The sequence below is a fragment of the Gossypium hirsutum genome, chromosome D11 (genome assembly GCF_007990345.1).
Source record: "Gossypium hirsutum isolate 1008001.06 chromosome D11, Gossypium_hirsutum_v2.1, whole genome shotgun sequence".
NCBI classification, from domain to species: Eukaryota; Viridiplantae; Streptophyta; class Magnoliopsida; order Malvales; family Malvaceae; genus Gossypium; species Gossypium hirsutum.
In genome coordinates, this window is record NC_053447.1 from 9,673,431 (window position 1) to 9,689,247 (window position 15,817).

At 36.4% G+C, this 15,817-nt stretch overlaps 2 protein-coding genes across 3 annotated transcripts; both read left to right on the forward strand.

Annotated features, from left to right (window-relative positions):
- The first annotated feature begins 901 nt into the window (after positions 1–901).
- Positions 902–1,938, forward strand: LOC107912281 (NDR1/HIN1-like protein 12). Its single transcript, XM_016840378.2, has one exon. The coding sequence runs from the start codon at positions 1,153–1,155 to the stop codon at positions 1,765–1,767; it is 615 nt and encodes a 204-aa protein (XP_016695867.1). The 5' UTR covers positions 902–1,152; the 3' UTR covers positions 1,768–1,938.
- Positions 1,939–4,866: 2,928 nt separating this feature from the next.
- On the forward strand, positions 4,867–8,971 carry LOC107912280 (transcription factor bHLH67). Of its 2 annotated transcripts, none has more exons than XM_016840375.2 (4): positions 4,867–5,548; positions 5,920–6,582; positions 6,683–7,075; positions 7,253–7,855. In XM_016840375.2, exons 1-4 carry the CDS (start codon positions 5,435–5,437, stop codon positions 7,319–7,321), a joined length of 1,239 nt encoding a protein of 412 aa, XP_016695864.1. In that variant the 5' UTR covers positions 4,867–5,434; the 3' UTR covers positions 7,322–7,855. The 2 variants fall into 2 exon arrangements, with proteins under 2 accessions (XP_016695864.1, XP_016695865.1); XM_016840376.2 differs by lacking the exon at positions 7,253–7,855 and adding an exon at positions 8,435–8,971 and having other exon boundaries at positions 4,913–5,548.
- The last annotated feature ends 6,846 nt before the right edge of the window (positions 8,972–15,817 follow it).

Consider the following 15,817-nt stretch of genomic DNA (forward strand, 5'->3'; position numbering starts at 1 on the left):
TGGATAAGGCGACAAATTACAATAACGTGTGTTAGTAGATGGTGGTGCAGCTCATAGTTCAAATTTTAACTGGGATATCAGTCCGCAATAGGAAGCTTCCACTGCTGTGAAATATAGAAGAATTCTTTAGTCTTTATTATCTTCTCTTGAATCAATACATTGTTGATGTTTTATATACATAAGAGAACCAACTGCCTAATGAACTGCTTAACAGACTTTGTAACAACCTACCAACTGTTTAACATGCTAACATCATATAATGCCCGACCAGTAGAATAGCCCCCACACTAAAGCTATCTACCACTCAGCTTCGCAGCTCCATCCAACTTTGAATAACCTACTTTATAATGTTTATGTTTAATTAAATGGGTTTAGAAAATGTTAAAAGGAAAAAGACAACTGGTGAAAGGAACTATGAGTAGGTTTTGAATACTTTAACTTAATTACTACTTAATAGAGGTAAAATAAAAGATTGATTTAATCACGACCTCAAATTAAAATTAATGATAAATATTTTGTTGAATGTAATTTTATATTAAGATGTTATTACATACTTTTAATGATAGAATTTAAATAATGTTATAAGAACGGACAATCATAAATTTCAAAAAAAAAAAAACTTCGATCCTAAAATTGAAGGACTTCATAGGTACGAGAGTCTACCGTTTAAATATATGACTTTCATACTCATTACCAATTGCTTTTATGAATCATGTTTTTGCTTTTTCTAATTTCTTTTCTTTTTTTTCAATATATGGCATATAGTGTTCCACTCCTCCAAAATAAAGTTAGAAAAACAAAAAGCAATGTGAAAAAATTAAAAATAAATAAATAAAAAGGCTAAGATATAGAAATTCAAAAGAAACAAAGGAAAAAGAAAAAGAGCACCCCACCCAGGAGCTTCGTTTGTTATAATCGAAACATAAGGGGGAAAAGCCCACTTTAGCAACCATCGAGGCATGGATGATGGACCCAAGCCCCCCTTTTTTGGTTCCTCTTTTGTTCCATTTGTTACACACAACATATTCTTCTTAATATAGTAGTATTTATTTTCAACATTGCCATTCGGCCGGTCACCACCACCCAAGGAACCCTCCTCCCTTTTACAATACAAATACCTTCCATGCCAGACCAAGTAAACCAAAAGACAAAATGACACAAGAAGGAAAACCCAAGACACCAAAACACAGCCAAGGAGGCACAGGCCGGTCCTGTGGCTTATGCCTTTTCATTTTCCTCCTCTTGGCAGGAGCATCAGCAGTTGCTGTGTGCCTCATCTACCGTCCCCGCAAGCCTCGTTTCGCTGTAGTAGGTGCAGCTATCTACCAACTCAACGCCACCTCACAACCCATCATTTCCACTTCCATGCAGTTCACCATCGTGACAAGAAACCCCAACAGGAGAGTCTCTATCTTTTACGACAAGTTGCAAGCTTCTGTTTCGTACAGAAACCAGCAGATTACTCCCGCAATGGACTTGCCACCACTGTACCAAGAGGCAAAGAGCACGGTGGCACTGACCCCTCTGCTGGGTAGCGGGACGGTGCCAGCATCGGCGGAAGTGGTGAATGGACTGATGATGGATGAGGCGTACGGAGTGGTGGCGCTGAGGGTGGTGTTGCTGGGGAAGTTGAGATGGAAAGCTGGTGCTATAAAGACAGTGAAGTACGGTGTTTATGTGAAATGTGATGTTTGGGTTGACTTGAAGAAGGGTGCGGTAGGGCCGGTGCCATTGCTTGGAGCTCCTCCTTGTAAAGTAGATATATGATTTGAAGCATGTAGATCATGTAAATGGCTTTCATTTTACAAGCTAATTATTCTGGCTTCTCTCTTCTCTTTTTGTTTCATGAATTTTCGTGTACCTTTGGTGCTATGATTTTTCCAAAGTTCTGTAAACTTCTTTATGTCTAATTAGCCCTAAGCAACGTGTTCAGACAAATTCATAGAAAGGGGCTTCTTCTTCTTCTTCACAAAAGAATGTGTGCTGTTTTTCTTATAATATTGGCTACATATTCCTCAATCCTCACTGGAAAGTATTTCCCCGACAAAGGCACAAAGTTATAGGGTTCTTTAGTTAGGTGTCAATGCCATTGCCATTAGAAGCTCTCATTTTCTGTTCCTCTTTATAGTAATCGCTTAATTTCCTCTCCATCATTACTAGGACCACACTTTAATTGCCTTTTGAAGTTGCCCAATTATCTACTCCCGTATTTAGCTAGGCCTTAATTTGAAGTCTAAAACAGAGATTACATTTTTACATATATAAGTACCAACTTTGATTAAAATTTGCAAATTAAACTTTCTTCGGATTCTCCATATATCTCAACTACAAGTGCTGAAAATGTATCAGATTCATGTTATATCGTAAATTTGGGAAAATGCTAAGAAAGAAATTCACTTCTGGAATGTATATTATATAATTATATCCGAACTGTAAAAATATATGTTCATTAATATCAACCTAGTGGTATTTCCTTTAGTAATTAACCACAGAAGTATCATGGGAATAATTAAACAATCAATAACCTTTCTTTTAATTTTGTTCCCAAGGCTAGCAAGGGTCGAGTTATCTGAATCTATGTTTATTTCTCATTATTTTTTGGTAAGGTTAGAGACAATGTTCCTTTTTTTTAAACTACGCAAACATAGTAGTAATATTATACTAAAAAAAGTGCATTATATTTTAAAGTAGAGAATATAAATTTAAATTTTGAAAACGATATTATTGAGAGGAACAACTTCGAGTTTCAAACATAAACTATTAAACCAACATATAAAATACTAAAAAAAACCTATAAAATAAAGTTAAATCTCCAACTACAAGGATAAGTTAAAACAAGGTTCTTGCTCGAGAAACCGGAGAACTGAAGAAAAATAGCCCAAGCAGATCGCAAATTGCCCTTCATGTTCAACAACAATATTCATTGATCCATATTCAGTACCATTAGAAACATATAAATTACTTGTTAGTTTGTGAAGTATTTAACTTCTGTCTCTCAAACCGGGTCCACTACGCCTGAACTACCTTATTTTATTTAAGATTGGGCTTGAATAAAATGTAAAGCCCATAGGGCCTGGGCAGAGACAATGTTTAGAAATTCCTTGTTAGGCCTAGTCTGAGCCTGACCCAGAAAGATCTCTGGGATGACCAAATGTGAAAGATAATAAAAATTAAGACGAAATACACCAACAATCATTAAATTTTTATTTCAATAATAAAACAGACGTTCAACCTTACCCTAAAAATTATTCTAAAATTTTAAAAATAAATTAGCATTATGTCCATTATTAGACCATATGGAAGAGTACTTTCTATCTTCTTTCAATCACACCTTCTTTCTAGATTGTGAGAGGGAATGGGAAGATCTTGCCTTGGTTTATGTGAGGGAGTGGGGTGGATTCCATTCCCCACGGTTGACCTCTTAAGGAATCTTTTCGTCTTTCTCTTCATTTACATAAAGCTTATGAAGCTAGAGGACGTGTGCCAAAATTTCAAGACTTCCCTATGTTTGACGCCAATATTTTAAAACTTCATCGCTTTCCCTTACAACTCTTGTAGGAATAAAGTATTGCGTCCAAACATTGTACAGATAAGCATCGTATTGTGAAAGATGGAAGTTGCTCCTCTTATTTAGCTTCTTTCTTCCACCTAAGTGTTTCTTCTCTTGCCATTTTAATTGGCAATGATAAGAAATAGCGGCTGTTGCATGTACAACCAATAGCATATGAGGAGCCACCATATTTAAAAGGATCCCTTCATTGATTCCCATTGAGGGAAGGATTTCTAATTAGCTTCCTTTTTTCCTTTTTTCTTTGCAAACATTCATCAGTTCATTGTCTCTCCCTTATGCCTCCTTCGGTCCCTCTTTCATCGTCACCCAATCTTTCAGCCTTTTGATCATTACACATGCTTCATCGTCTCCTTTATTATTCTCTCACGCGACTGCAGCACCATCAATATCTAGAATGTTTATCTTTCAAAATAAAAGAATATATTGTACAAAAAAATATTTTAAAAAAGTACGGTGAAGTCGGTTAACTGACCGAGTTAAATTGGTTCAATAAAATCAAATATGATAGTTTGAATAAATTAATTCGATTATTAAAAACTATTACCGGTTAAATACAAATAACTAACAAAAATAACCAAATACACACCTCTAGAGAGATTATTTTGCTACTTCAACTAATATGCTGAGAGTAAATTGTTTATTTTTTCAATAAAAAAACTAAAGTGCAATTTAAAATATAGTAAAGGTACTGTTTTGATACTAAAATGCAAAATTTGGCAACACAGGTGTATAGCAACTGCCTCCAATAATTGAAGTCTATCAACAACTGGAGTTTTGCGTCACAAGAATCATGTGAAATGGGGTTATGCCATCCTCTCATTCATTTTGTAAATGAGCTGACAAACCCTGTTTGATTTAACTGAAGGATGAAAAATTCAACTCTCTAAAAGAGGATAAGGTTCCTTGAAATCTTGGGGCTTTGGTTTATCCATGATGATATACGAGGATATATTGTTGATGAGATGAATCGCAGCTCAGCCGGCAATGGTAACATTTACGGATTTTTTATTTTTGACTGGCTCTACTATGTGCGAGCATAATAAATCTATGAACTACAGGACAAGACCAAAGTTACCAGTTTTGTTTAGAAAGAAAATCCCCCCTGGCTGTGTGGCTGAAGACGTGCAATTTAGTTTTACAAGTAGAAAATGAATAAACGGCAGTTCAAGTGGATAATTTTTTTAAAGTCATTATCGAATGAAATCGGTGTCCACAATTCTCAGGCTCCAATCATACGTCATGTGCAAACGGAAAACGAAGGATTATATGACTTGCAGTAAAATGGGGAATTCACAAAAAAAACATATATTAATATTTTAAAAACGAAGGAAATGGTGGAGATGCGCTATAAGGAAATGACCCATCATCAATCAGACGGGTGACAAAATCCATAGGAGGACTTTCCAAAGCTTTTTTCCTTTTGGTGTACGCTCGAAAGGGAGTCCCCACAACTGTCTGTCCCCGCTGCTAGACAAAACTGCCATCTCCAATCAGACAATCCCTCTCTCTCTCTACTCTTCTGCAAAACCCTCACCAACCCTCCCACTCCCAAATAACCAAATACATACTGTATATCTTATCACTCTCACTTTGGCTATTTTCCACCCTTCGTTTCTTACCATATCTGTTGCTCGTTTCCTTTTCCTTCACCATTGTTTTATCCCAGTTTCCAGTTGCAGCATTTCAACTCTGTTTACAGCCCCCCCCTTTTTTCAGTGAGAAATCTTCAAAGCATTTATTACCAGTACCAAGAAACTGAGGAATAAATTGTGTGTTGGCTATGGGGGTGGTGTTAGGGTCTTATTGTACTTCATTGGGGTTACATTTATTACTTGTATTGATTTGTTAGCTTCAATTTATGGAATGTTGGTAACTGAGAGAGGGACACAGAAGGAGAAAAAGAAAGAATTTAGGGCATTTACTTCAACTACTGCTAAGCTGTTTATGGAGAGGCCCCAAGGACCCATTAATCCTTATGTATGTTCTTTTGCTTGCTTTAGGACTTTGTGTTTCTTATTGCATTTCTTCTTTTCTCGAATCCCGTTTCTAGACTCAAGATGGAGACTGCATTTACACTAAAAATGCTTGCATTCAATGCATCTTATGTTGTTTTGCAGGAAAATACTAACATCTGCTACTGCACTACTCCTTACTCTTTCAACATTCTACCCTCATTCTGCTTTCATTCTCTCTTTATCTGCTGAGAGAGACTGAACCATGTGGCCTCCACCCAATTAAATGATATTTTTCTTTTCAAATATCTTTAGATAGTTAGCATTTGAGCCAAGTTAAAAATTTTGCTTATTTCCTTTTGTTTTTGTTTTCTCCCTTCAAATTACTCATTGCAGTTCCTAGGAGAGCATTCGGAGGTGGAATGCTTAGAACAAGGTTTTATTAGCTGTGAGAGATTAAAGCTTGGAGAAGAAGAAGAAGAAGCACACTTTTCAATACCAAGCTTTGAAGAGAAAATGCCATTCCTTCAGATGCTTCAGAGCGTGGAGTCTCCTCAGCTTTTTGCCTTTAAAGAACCCAACTTCCAGACACTTCTGAGACTGCAACACATGAAGAAGCCTTGGGAGCTAAACACCAATCCTTTTATTCCTGAAATGGAAACCCAAGTTCAAGCCCTCGAGCTGGAAAGTTGTGTCACCCATGAAACAGTACTCGACTTACATTCACCAGTCAAATCCGAGACCAAAGAGCTTAAGAAAAGCCCACCTTCAAGCTCATGCGTTGAAGTTCTCAGCTCTGGGTCTAACCAACACCAACCAAAGTCTGACAATTGTAGCAGAGAACCCAACTTGGGCTCCTCATCTCAGAAGATTTTCACAAAGTCCCCTCCGATTACTAGAGAACGAAGAAAGCGAAAACGAACGAAGGCAGCCAAGAACAAAGAAGAAGTTGAATGCCAACGCATGACCCACATTGCCGTTGAACGAAACCGTAGACGTCAAATGAACGATTATCTAAATTCTCTCCGCTCTCTCATGCCTCCATGTTATATCCAAAGAGTATAACAATCTATCCTTCACCAACATTTTAGTCCCCCTGTTGGGCTATTTAGCTCTACTTTCTTTCACAAAAAAATCATGTTTGGGTTTGTGCTTGCAGGGTGACCAAGCGTCAATCATAGCTGGTGCAATTGACTTCGTTAAGGAGCTAGAGCAACTTCTTCAATCCCTGGAAGCACAGAAGAGAACGAGAAAAGTCGAGGAAAGCAACAATAGCATGTCAAATCCCGCCATGGAAATTCATCAGCAAGAATATGAAAATGGATCTGAAGATGGACATTGCGGGGAGGAAGTAAAAGCAGAAAGCAAAACAGGTGCAGCTGAAGTAGAGGTTAATGTAACACACAATCATGTCAACTTAAAGATTCAGTGTTCAAGAAGAGCTGGTCAGTTGATACAAGCCATTGTCACCCTGGAAACTCTTAGATTAACGATTTTGCACCTCAACATCACCACTTCGCGAGCATCTGTTCTTTACTCGTTCAATCTCAAGGTAATATTGTTTGTTCTTTTTTAAAACAAATTTTAGTTTGCGTTTTCAAACTGGTGTTGGAACAAGTCGTGGCTCAAACCCTAGTTCCAAAATTTCTCAACAGTTGTCTTTGTTTTTTTGTTGGTTTTGTTTTGTTTTCTTCTTTATCTGGGTCTGTGTTGGAAATGGGAATGGCAGATGGAGGACGACTCTGCGCTAAGATCAGCGGATGAAATAGCAGCAGCAGTTCATCAAATATTCAGCTAAATTCAAAATTAAAATGAAAAAAAAAAGGATTTGGTCATTATTCATTAGGCAGCTGACTTGACTCCTGAAGCGAAAGTAGGGTAGAAAAGAGCAGACCAGGAAAAAAAGGTAAAAAGAGAAAAAAAAAATGAAAAAAGAGGGGTCCATTCCAAGCAATGCTTTGTTCCACAACGACAATTGAAGACAGAGCTCTTGATGTTTACATCTTAACTTAAGAAACTTCCCTTGTTTATCACTAATGATTTAATTTGCTTACTTAATAGAAATGATAAATCTATGTAATTTCCAAGTTCCTTTTCCTTTATTCTATGTTTATATTATTCTGGTACTAGCTTCTGGACTGTGGGGTCAACCGACGGCCAGCCAGCCAGCATTGCCTGCCCTGCCCTGGGCCTGGTGGAGGTTTAGGAAAGTATGGGTTCATCAAGTTTGAAAATTTGTTGTATAAATCTCATGATTACACTTTAGCGAATGATGCTCCCCTTTTTATATTGACTTTGGTGACGTACGTATGTATGTTTCATCATTATACAATGTCCTCTCCGCCGTTCCTTTTTTTTTTTTCTTTTAAATTTTCCTGGTTGCACCTTTCTTTTTGGACTCTAGTTTCCTTTTGACACACTTCATTTCCAGCCTTCTATCTCATGGACTCCTCTATGAAAAAGTCAATTTTTTAAATTTAATAGTCCATTTGCTAAACTGCTTTGTTTCCCTAAATGTAGCAAGGAGGAAATAATTAAATAAACATTTATGGAAGAAATTGGTTGTAGGGTTTATACCTTTGAACATTATTATCACATCTAATGGACTAGAATAAAGGAAGGTTAGCAAAACAAACTCATTTAAGCTTAGGAAAGTTGTCATAGGAAGGACAAGAATGGTAGGATGGATGGGATTGTACCTCTTACAAGTGTTCGATAAAATCCCAAGGCTCACGCATTACTAAAACCGATAGAGTTCATGTGCTCATCTCATGTCTCATGGTCATGGCATGGGGGTATTCATTGACTTTAAATTTTCTCCAAGTAAAGGGTGTTTGACTGAAATAACAATCTAAATCTTACATGGTTAAATGACATTATCAAAGATTTGACCTGCCAGCCTACGTGACAGGTTCTTGAGGTGACAAACCTTTTTGGGTAAACACAAAGTAGAAGTGATGGACACTGGGTGGAGGGTACAAAACTACAAGGGCAAGAAGAAGAAGAAGAAGAAGAAGAAAAAGAAAGGCGGGGGTTTTGACGGAAATAATAAAAAGTCGAAGGTGCTAATTTGACGAAGCTTATAGAGCAAGTGAGCAACCCCACGGAAAGTTGTCATACGGGTAAGAGAAAGGGAGATGGATGCAAATGCAGAAGTGCGCAGCAGCTTAAAGCACATATCCCCAAGTGAAAGAATCAAAAGAAGACCGGGCCGGAGACAAATCGCTCTCTTATTGTAGCTAATGTCCTAGTCATTTTGGGTCTTCGTGTTCCTTCTTTTTGACAGCCTTCCCCTTCCCAAGCTCTGTCCTAATCCACAATTGTTATCCATCGAATGTATAAATGATTACAGTTTAGGGAATGATATTCCCCTTTTGACTTTGTGGGTCTGCATATGGATGTTTCATCATTATACAATGTCTTCTCCGCCTATCTGTTTTTTTTTTAATTTAATTTTCCTGATTGCATCTTTTCTTTTTAGACACTTCATTAATAAAAATGTCAATTATAGCATTCAGATGTCCAAAGCTTAGATAGTATAAGAAAAGAATAGTATAAGAAAAGTAGGGTTAAATTCTCATGAACTGGATTTACACAAATTCATATTCCTTGAGATCTCAGGTAGAGTCGTGCTCAAGAAAAACGGCGTACGTGGAAAAAAAATAAAAAAAAAAACAAAATTAAAAGTTTGGATGAATTGAGATTGCGTAAATTGAAATTGAAATTGTAAAAATAAACAGAGTTGAGAAAAGAGAGTCTTTGATGGAGAGATTCTAGCATCTGGTTATCTCGATCCTCCTTGGGTTCAATCCTAGGCTTTTAAGTGATCCTTCTCGAACAAAATAAGCCAGTTATAGTAGAAGAGGACGCCTACAACCACCAGCTCCACTTAGATTTTAGACTTACGATTTAGAGAAACCTGACTTTAGCCAACCGTCACTTTTGTGGGACCGTTTTACACTAGATCATTATTTCTCAATGGCGAATGTCACGCCATTTTGTTTCTTGGGCTCGACAACCACAAACGCAATAAGCTAACAAACCGACTGTGCAACATTCCCAAAGTATATAAAGCGATCGCCTTTGCACAATATGAAAAGATTACTTTTAAAGGGACATGGACGGAAGCGTCAGTCCCGCAATGTGGAGAAACGATGAATACTCGTTGAAAAACCTAAATGCAGATTCTAAGCCTCATGAACCCTTTTTGGGAACCTCAACAACCTTTGGCTAGATGAGTTTTAGTGGCTCATGCTTTTTGGTAAAAAAGAAATAAACTTAATAAAAATGAAATTTTATTGAATAAATGAAAAGTACAAAGGCTAGAGCTTTTTGGGAGAGGGAGCTTTTATAGAAAAAAATGAGTGTTAATTTGTGTCACTCCATCCCCTATTTATAGTATTTAGAAAACTTAGTGTATTCCTAATTAAATTCTAAAAGATAAATAAAGATAAAAGTTAAAATTAAATCTAAATAATATTAACAACAATCCTAATATAATTTAAATTTAAATAGAGTCTCGTGTTTATAAAATCTCTTCTTTGCACTTTTTCCCACCAAGTCTGCCACACGTTGCATTTTCGGCACCATTTGTTTTCTATTTCGCATGCTGGCCCATTTTATCTTTAAATTCATGCTTTTTACCCCCAAATTTTCTTTTGCCTTCAATTTAGTCCCTACAATATAAAAAAAACCATAAATAGCTCAAATTAGTAAGATTATACTCAAAATAAATATGTAATTAATACATAAAAATATGTCATTCCAAAATATTATCAAATTCCCCCTACTTAATCCATACTTTCCCTCAAGTATGGATCCTATCCACCATGAAATTTAGATTTTACCATGAAAGAAGTATCACTCCAAAGTTTTATAAAAATTAGGCATAATGCATATGAAAATAAAGAGAACCTTTAGCTTGCTTTAAGTAAAACTGAAAAAGTATTCCAATTTAAACACACAAAAATTAAATCGTCTTGAATTATTTCATGAAAATTAAGTAATTTACTAAACTTACCAAGACACCCAATTTGTTTCCACATTTAGTCCCCAAATACAATTCTTTATTATTGTTTTTTACTTCTTTTTCCTTCTTTTTTTTATTTTTCGTTTTTCTTTGCTTAAGAATATATTGAACCTTTTGACGCAAAAAGAGATGACAACCAAGTACCCCACCCCAGTTACTCATCCCAACATACTCCTAATTTATTATATTTATATATGTTTTTTTCTTAAGAATATATTGAAACTTTTGATGCGAAGAGAGATGACAGCCAAGCATCCCACCCCGGTTACTCAACCCAACACATTCCTAAAATTTTTTGTTTAATTTCGGTTAGTGGATTTTTCCTAACACGTCATACAACCTTTTGACGTGAAGTAAGATAACAACCCAAGCACCTTACCCCGGTTACTCAGTTAGTCACGTTTTATGCTGCACACATAACCATGGAGGCATCAAAACTTATTATTATCATGAAACAAAATTTTAATTTGGAGGACTAGGAAAAACAATCAAGTGTCAAAAATAAGTTTCGGCAACTCCCTAACAGTCATGAACAGAAATTTAGCATGCAATTGTATTAAGTGTCCTCTTTGCATTTAGACTTAATCGATTTTACTATAAGCAAGATAGTGTTAACTTTATTAATCATAATTATTTTAGCCTAACAAAAAGAAAACAGTGGAGATGAAATCAATATAGAAAAATCATAACTAACTCAGTAGACAAGAATCATGCTCGCAGGTCAAACAGTGGGCAATTCCTAGTTAAAATCTTAGGCATGAAAAGAGACAGGATATACTAAAAATAAATGTGGGCAAAAACAAGCACAAGGCAGCAGCAATAGTAACACAACAATAAAAGCAGCAGATAAAATTATAAAAATAATGAGGAATGACTCCCCCTACTTAAAACACATTATCCTTGATATGAAAGAAAAATAGAAACCAAATATTTGAAAGAAAAAGGTTTTAGAAAAACTCCTCATGTAGTCACTGTCGTTCATGCATAGCTGCAAGGAGGAGAAGGTTCAGCGTCGCGCGAATGAGAGGAAGGAAGGGAAGGCGTTCGTCAGCTAAATTGACGTGTTGGGGAGCTGAGAATCAGCGCCAGCGACTGTTGACGGCGAATGAGGTTTTGGTCACGGTACTGCTTCTAGTCCTAACCATGGTGGTTGGAAAAATCGGTGGTGGAGGTGAGGGAGAAGGGGAACGGCGGCTGGAGGGTTATTTTGGTGAAATTGGGGAAAAGTTTAGGGTTTGAAGGTGTAGAAGAAAGGGTGTTTGGCTGTAGGGTAGGTGTTCGGGTGCAGCTTTTGGGTAAGTATAAAGTAGGGATGCGCTATTCCTACTTGGAATAGGGATAGAATAAAGGATGTTTGTGAAAGCATGTCAATTCTTGAGTTTTTTTTCTTTACCGGTTTACCTAGATAGAAGAAGAGAAATTTATTAATATCGAAAAAAATAAAGTAATAAATAATAATAAAAAATAAAGTAATAAATAATAAATAAAAATAAAAATTGGGTTGCCTCCCAACAAGCATTTGTTTAATGTCGTTAGCTTGACGCCCCAACTAGTATTGAGATTGTTCCAACTAAGTTCTTTCATTCATATGGGCTTCGAAATTCTCTTTTTTTACCATATCTACCATGTTTGGGTTCAATTGTCCTTGCGCCTCTTGCTTTGGTTTCGTTTTTTCCTCCAAGAAAATATTATTTGTGCCTGTCAAGGGGTTAATTCCTTTTAAGTTATCAATAGTTTCATCATTCTCCAAAAATGTGCATTTGAGATGCTTGAGAAGTGGTTTGAATTCCAGATTTGGTGCCTGCACAACAGAAGGTAGAAGTTTAGTGTTCATCGGGGACAACAATTCATTAACATAATCAAAATCATCAAACATCATTTTAGGTTTATCTCCATAAGATGACTCAAAAGTTTTTTCTACTAATGAGTCAATTATGTTGACACGGTTTACATTCAAAATTTCACTAGGATGACTAATAACACCATAAACGTTAAATTTCACGATCTCCCCGTCAAACTCCATCGTGAGGGTTCCACTACTTACGATAATCTTAGTATTTGCAGTACTAAGGAAAGGTCACCCCAACAAGATGTCTGAAGACCTAGGAGCGTTATCCTCTTCCATTTTTATCACATAAAAGTCTACAGTAAAGATAACACCTATTTTCATCAAAAAAACTCGCGTTAATCAATTCATGAATGGAAAAAGGCATTACATTTATGGAAGCTCCTAAATCACAAATAGCTTTTTTAATTCCTAAGTGGCCTATTTTGCATAGTATAGTAAACATGCCCCTATCTTTACTTTTTACTAGCATCCTTCGCTACAACACCGCAGATACATTTTCACCAACACTTACTCTTTCATTTCCAGTCAACTTTCGCTTGTTGGTGCAAAGCTCCTTAAGGAACTTGGCATATCGCGGAATTTGTTTGAAGGCATCCAACAATGGCATGTTGATATTGACGTTCCTGAATGCTTCGAGGATCTCTTTTTCCTCCTTACCTCTTCAATGTTGGTTTAATCGTCCTATAATTAGAGGTTGAATTATGGGCAATGGAGGTTTCGTTTGGACCTGTTCATCGTTCTCCTACTTTTTCTGGGTAGAATCTTGACCAAGATTCTTGTCAGGATTTGGTTCTAGTACTTTTTCACTTCGCAACGTCACTGTATTTGCATGTTGTCTTAGATTAGGTTCCATTTGTGACGGTAACATCCCGTGTAAGTTCATTTTCTCAATTGATGTAGTCAATTCTCTTATAGACACCTCGATTGTCTGTTGAAAATCAAGCATATTAGCTGCTAATTTATTGACCATGGTTTCTTGAAAGGTATTTGAATCTTGCGGCTGCTGTGAAATCAAGTTTTAGTATTGTTGGTTGTATTGTGGGTTAGCTCCGTAACTTAAGTTGGGATGATCTTTTCACCCTGGGTTATAGGTATTAACATAAGGGTCATATCGCCTTTGGGGTGGTTTAGAAAATTTTCCACAGCATCTAAATGGGCCATAGTATCATCACACAAATTAGGACACGCGTCTGTTGTATGTTCGGGTGTTGCACAAATTTTGCATAGTCAGGTTGGTCATTTTTTTACTGCAAAAAAAATTCATGATATTAGTAAATCGATCAACTTTATCTTCTAAAGCTAAAATACTTAGTTGGTGAACCCTTCTGGTGGGCTCAGGATTGGCTCAGAATTGCTAAGTATTTGCAGCCATCGTGGATATCAAGCCTCTCGCCTGTTGGGGAGTCATGTTGACCAATACTCCTCCACTAGCAACATCTATAATATTCATCTTTATGGGCTTTAAGCCCTCATAGAAGTATTAGAGCAGAAACTATTCTGTTATACCATGTTGTGGGTAACTTGCTCACAACTTCTTAAATCGCTCCCAATAGTCGTAACGAGACTCTACTTCTTTTTGCCTTATCCCAACGATCTCCCTTCTTAATTCAGCTGCAATCGATGCTAGAAAAAACCTATTAAGAAAAAAATGAGAAAGATCAATCTAAGTTGTAATAGATCTATAGGGTAGATAAAATAACCATTCCCTAGCAGAATCTGCTAGGGAAAAAGGGAAAGCACGCAATTTGATTTGATCCTCAGTTACGCCCTGAGGTTTCATGCTAAGACAAACCATATGAAATGCTTTCAGTTGTTTGTGAGGATTTTCGTTTGGCAACCCACGAAAAGTCAGTAATAACTGGATAAATACTGACTGCAGTTCAAAATCAGTATACATAGTAGGATACACAATGAATAATGGTTGTTGTTCTGCTGGAACTTCGGCTATTTGCCTAATTGTTTAAGTCATATGTGCTAGATTCGGGTTTTCATTAACCATTGCATTAAGCACTTCTTCTGGTGGATTGGCTCCTATTATTTTGTTCTCCAATGTTTGAGTAGGGTTTTCGTTAACCCTAGACTCAACTTCGTCGTCTGCTTCTATTTCCGGCGGTGGGTTATTCTGAGTCCCTACCACTTCTAACTACTTTTTCGTAGCTTTGTTTCCTTGTGATTAGCTTTCGCAGTCGTCTCTATTTTTGAATCAAACGCAAGAATACATAGAGCAGATCTGACATAAGAAACAAAAGAAACAAGATTAGTATATTACCAGTCTCCGGCAATGGCGCCAAAATTTGATGCATCATTGAGAGCACCAAAAATATCCTATCCCTATAGAATAATGAAAAGAATAATATAAGAAAAGTAGGGTCAAATCCTCAGGGACTAGATTTGCACAAATTCCTATTCCTCGAGATCTCGAGCAAAATTGTGCCAAAAAAAAATGGCATACTTGGAAAAAAATTAAAAAAACAGAATTAAAAGTTTGGATGAATTGATATTACGTAAAAAGATTTTTTGATGGAGAGATTTCAGCCTCCCGTTATCTCGATCCTCCTTGAGTTCAATCCTAGGCTTTTAAGTGATATTTTTTCGAACAGAATAAGCCAATTATAATGGAAGAGGACGCCTACGACCACCAGCTCCACTTAGATTTTAGACCTATGATTTAGAGGAACTTAACTCTATCTAACCGTCACTTTTGTGGGACCATCTTACACTAGATCATCATTTTTCAATGGTAAATGCCACACCATTTTGTCTCTTAGACTCGACAACCACTAACGCAGTAAGCTAACGAACCAATTGTGTAACATTCCCAAAACATACAAAGCGGTCGCCTTTGCACAAGATGAAAAGATTACTTTTGAAGGGACATGGATGAAAGTGTTAGTCCCGTAATGCGGAGAAACAATGAATACTCGTTAAGAGGGCTAAACGCAAATTCTAAGCCTCATGAACCCTTTTTGGAAACCTCGACAACCTTTGGCTAGATGAGTTTTAGTGGTTCATGCTTTTTGGTAAAAAAAGAAATAAACTTAATAAAAATAAAATTTTATTGAATAAATAAAATGAACAAAAGCTAGAGCTTTTTGGGAGAGTGAACCTTTACCGAAAAGATTAGTGTTAATTTATGTCACTCTATCCCCTATTTATAGTACTTAGAAACCTAGTTTATTCCTAATTAAATTCTAAAAGATAAAAGCTAAAATTAAATCTAAATAATCTTAACAATAATCCTAATATAATTAAAATTTAAATAGATTCTTGTGTATATAAAATTTCTTCTTCGCACTTTTGCCCCCAAGTCTGCCATACGTTGCATTTTCAACACCACTTGTTTCCTATTTCGCATGCTGGCCCAGTTTGTCTTTAAATTCACGCTTTTTACCTTCAAATTTCCTTTTGCCTTCAAT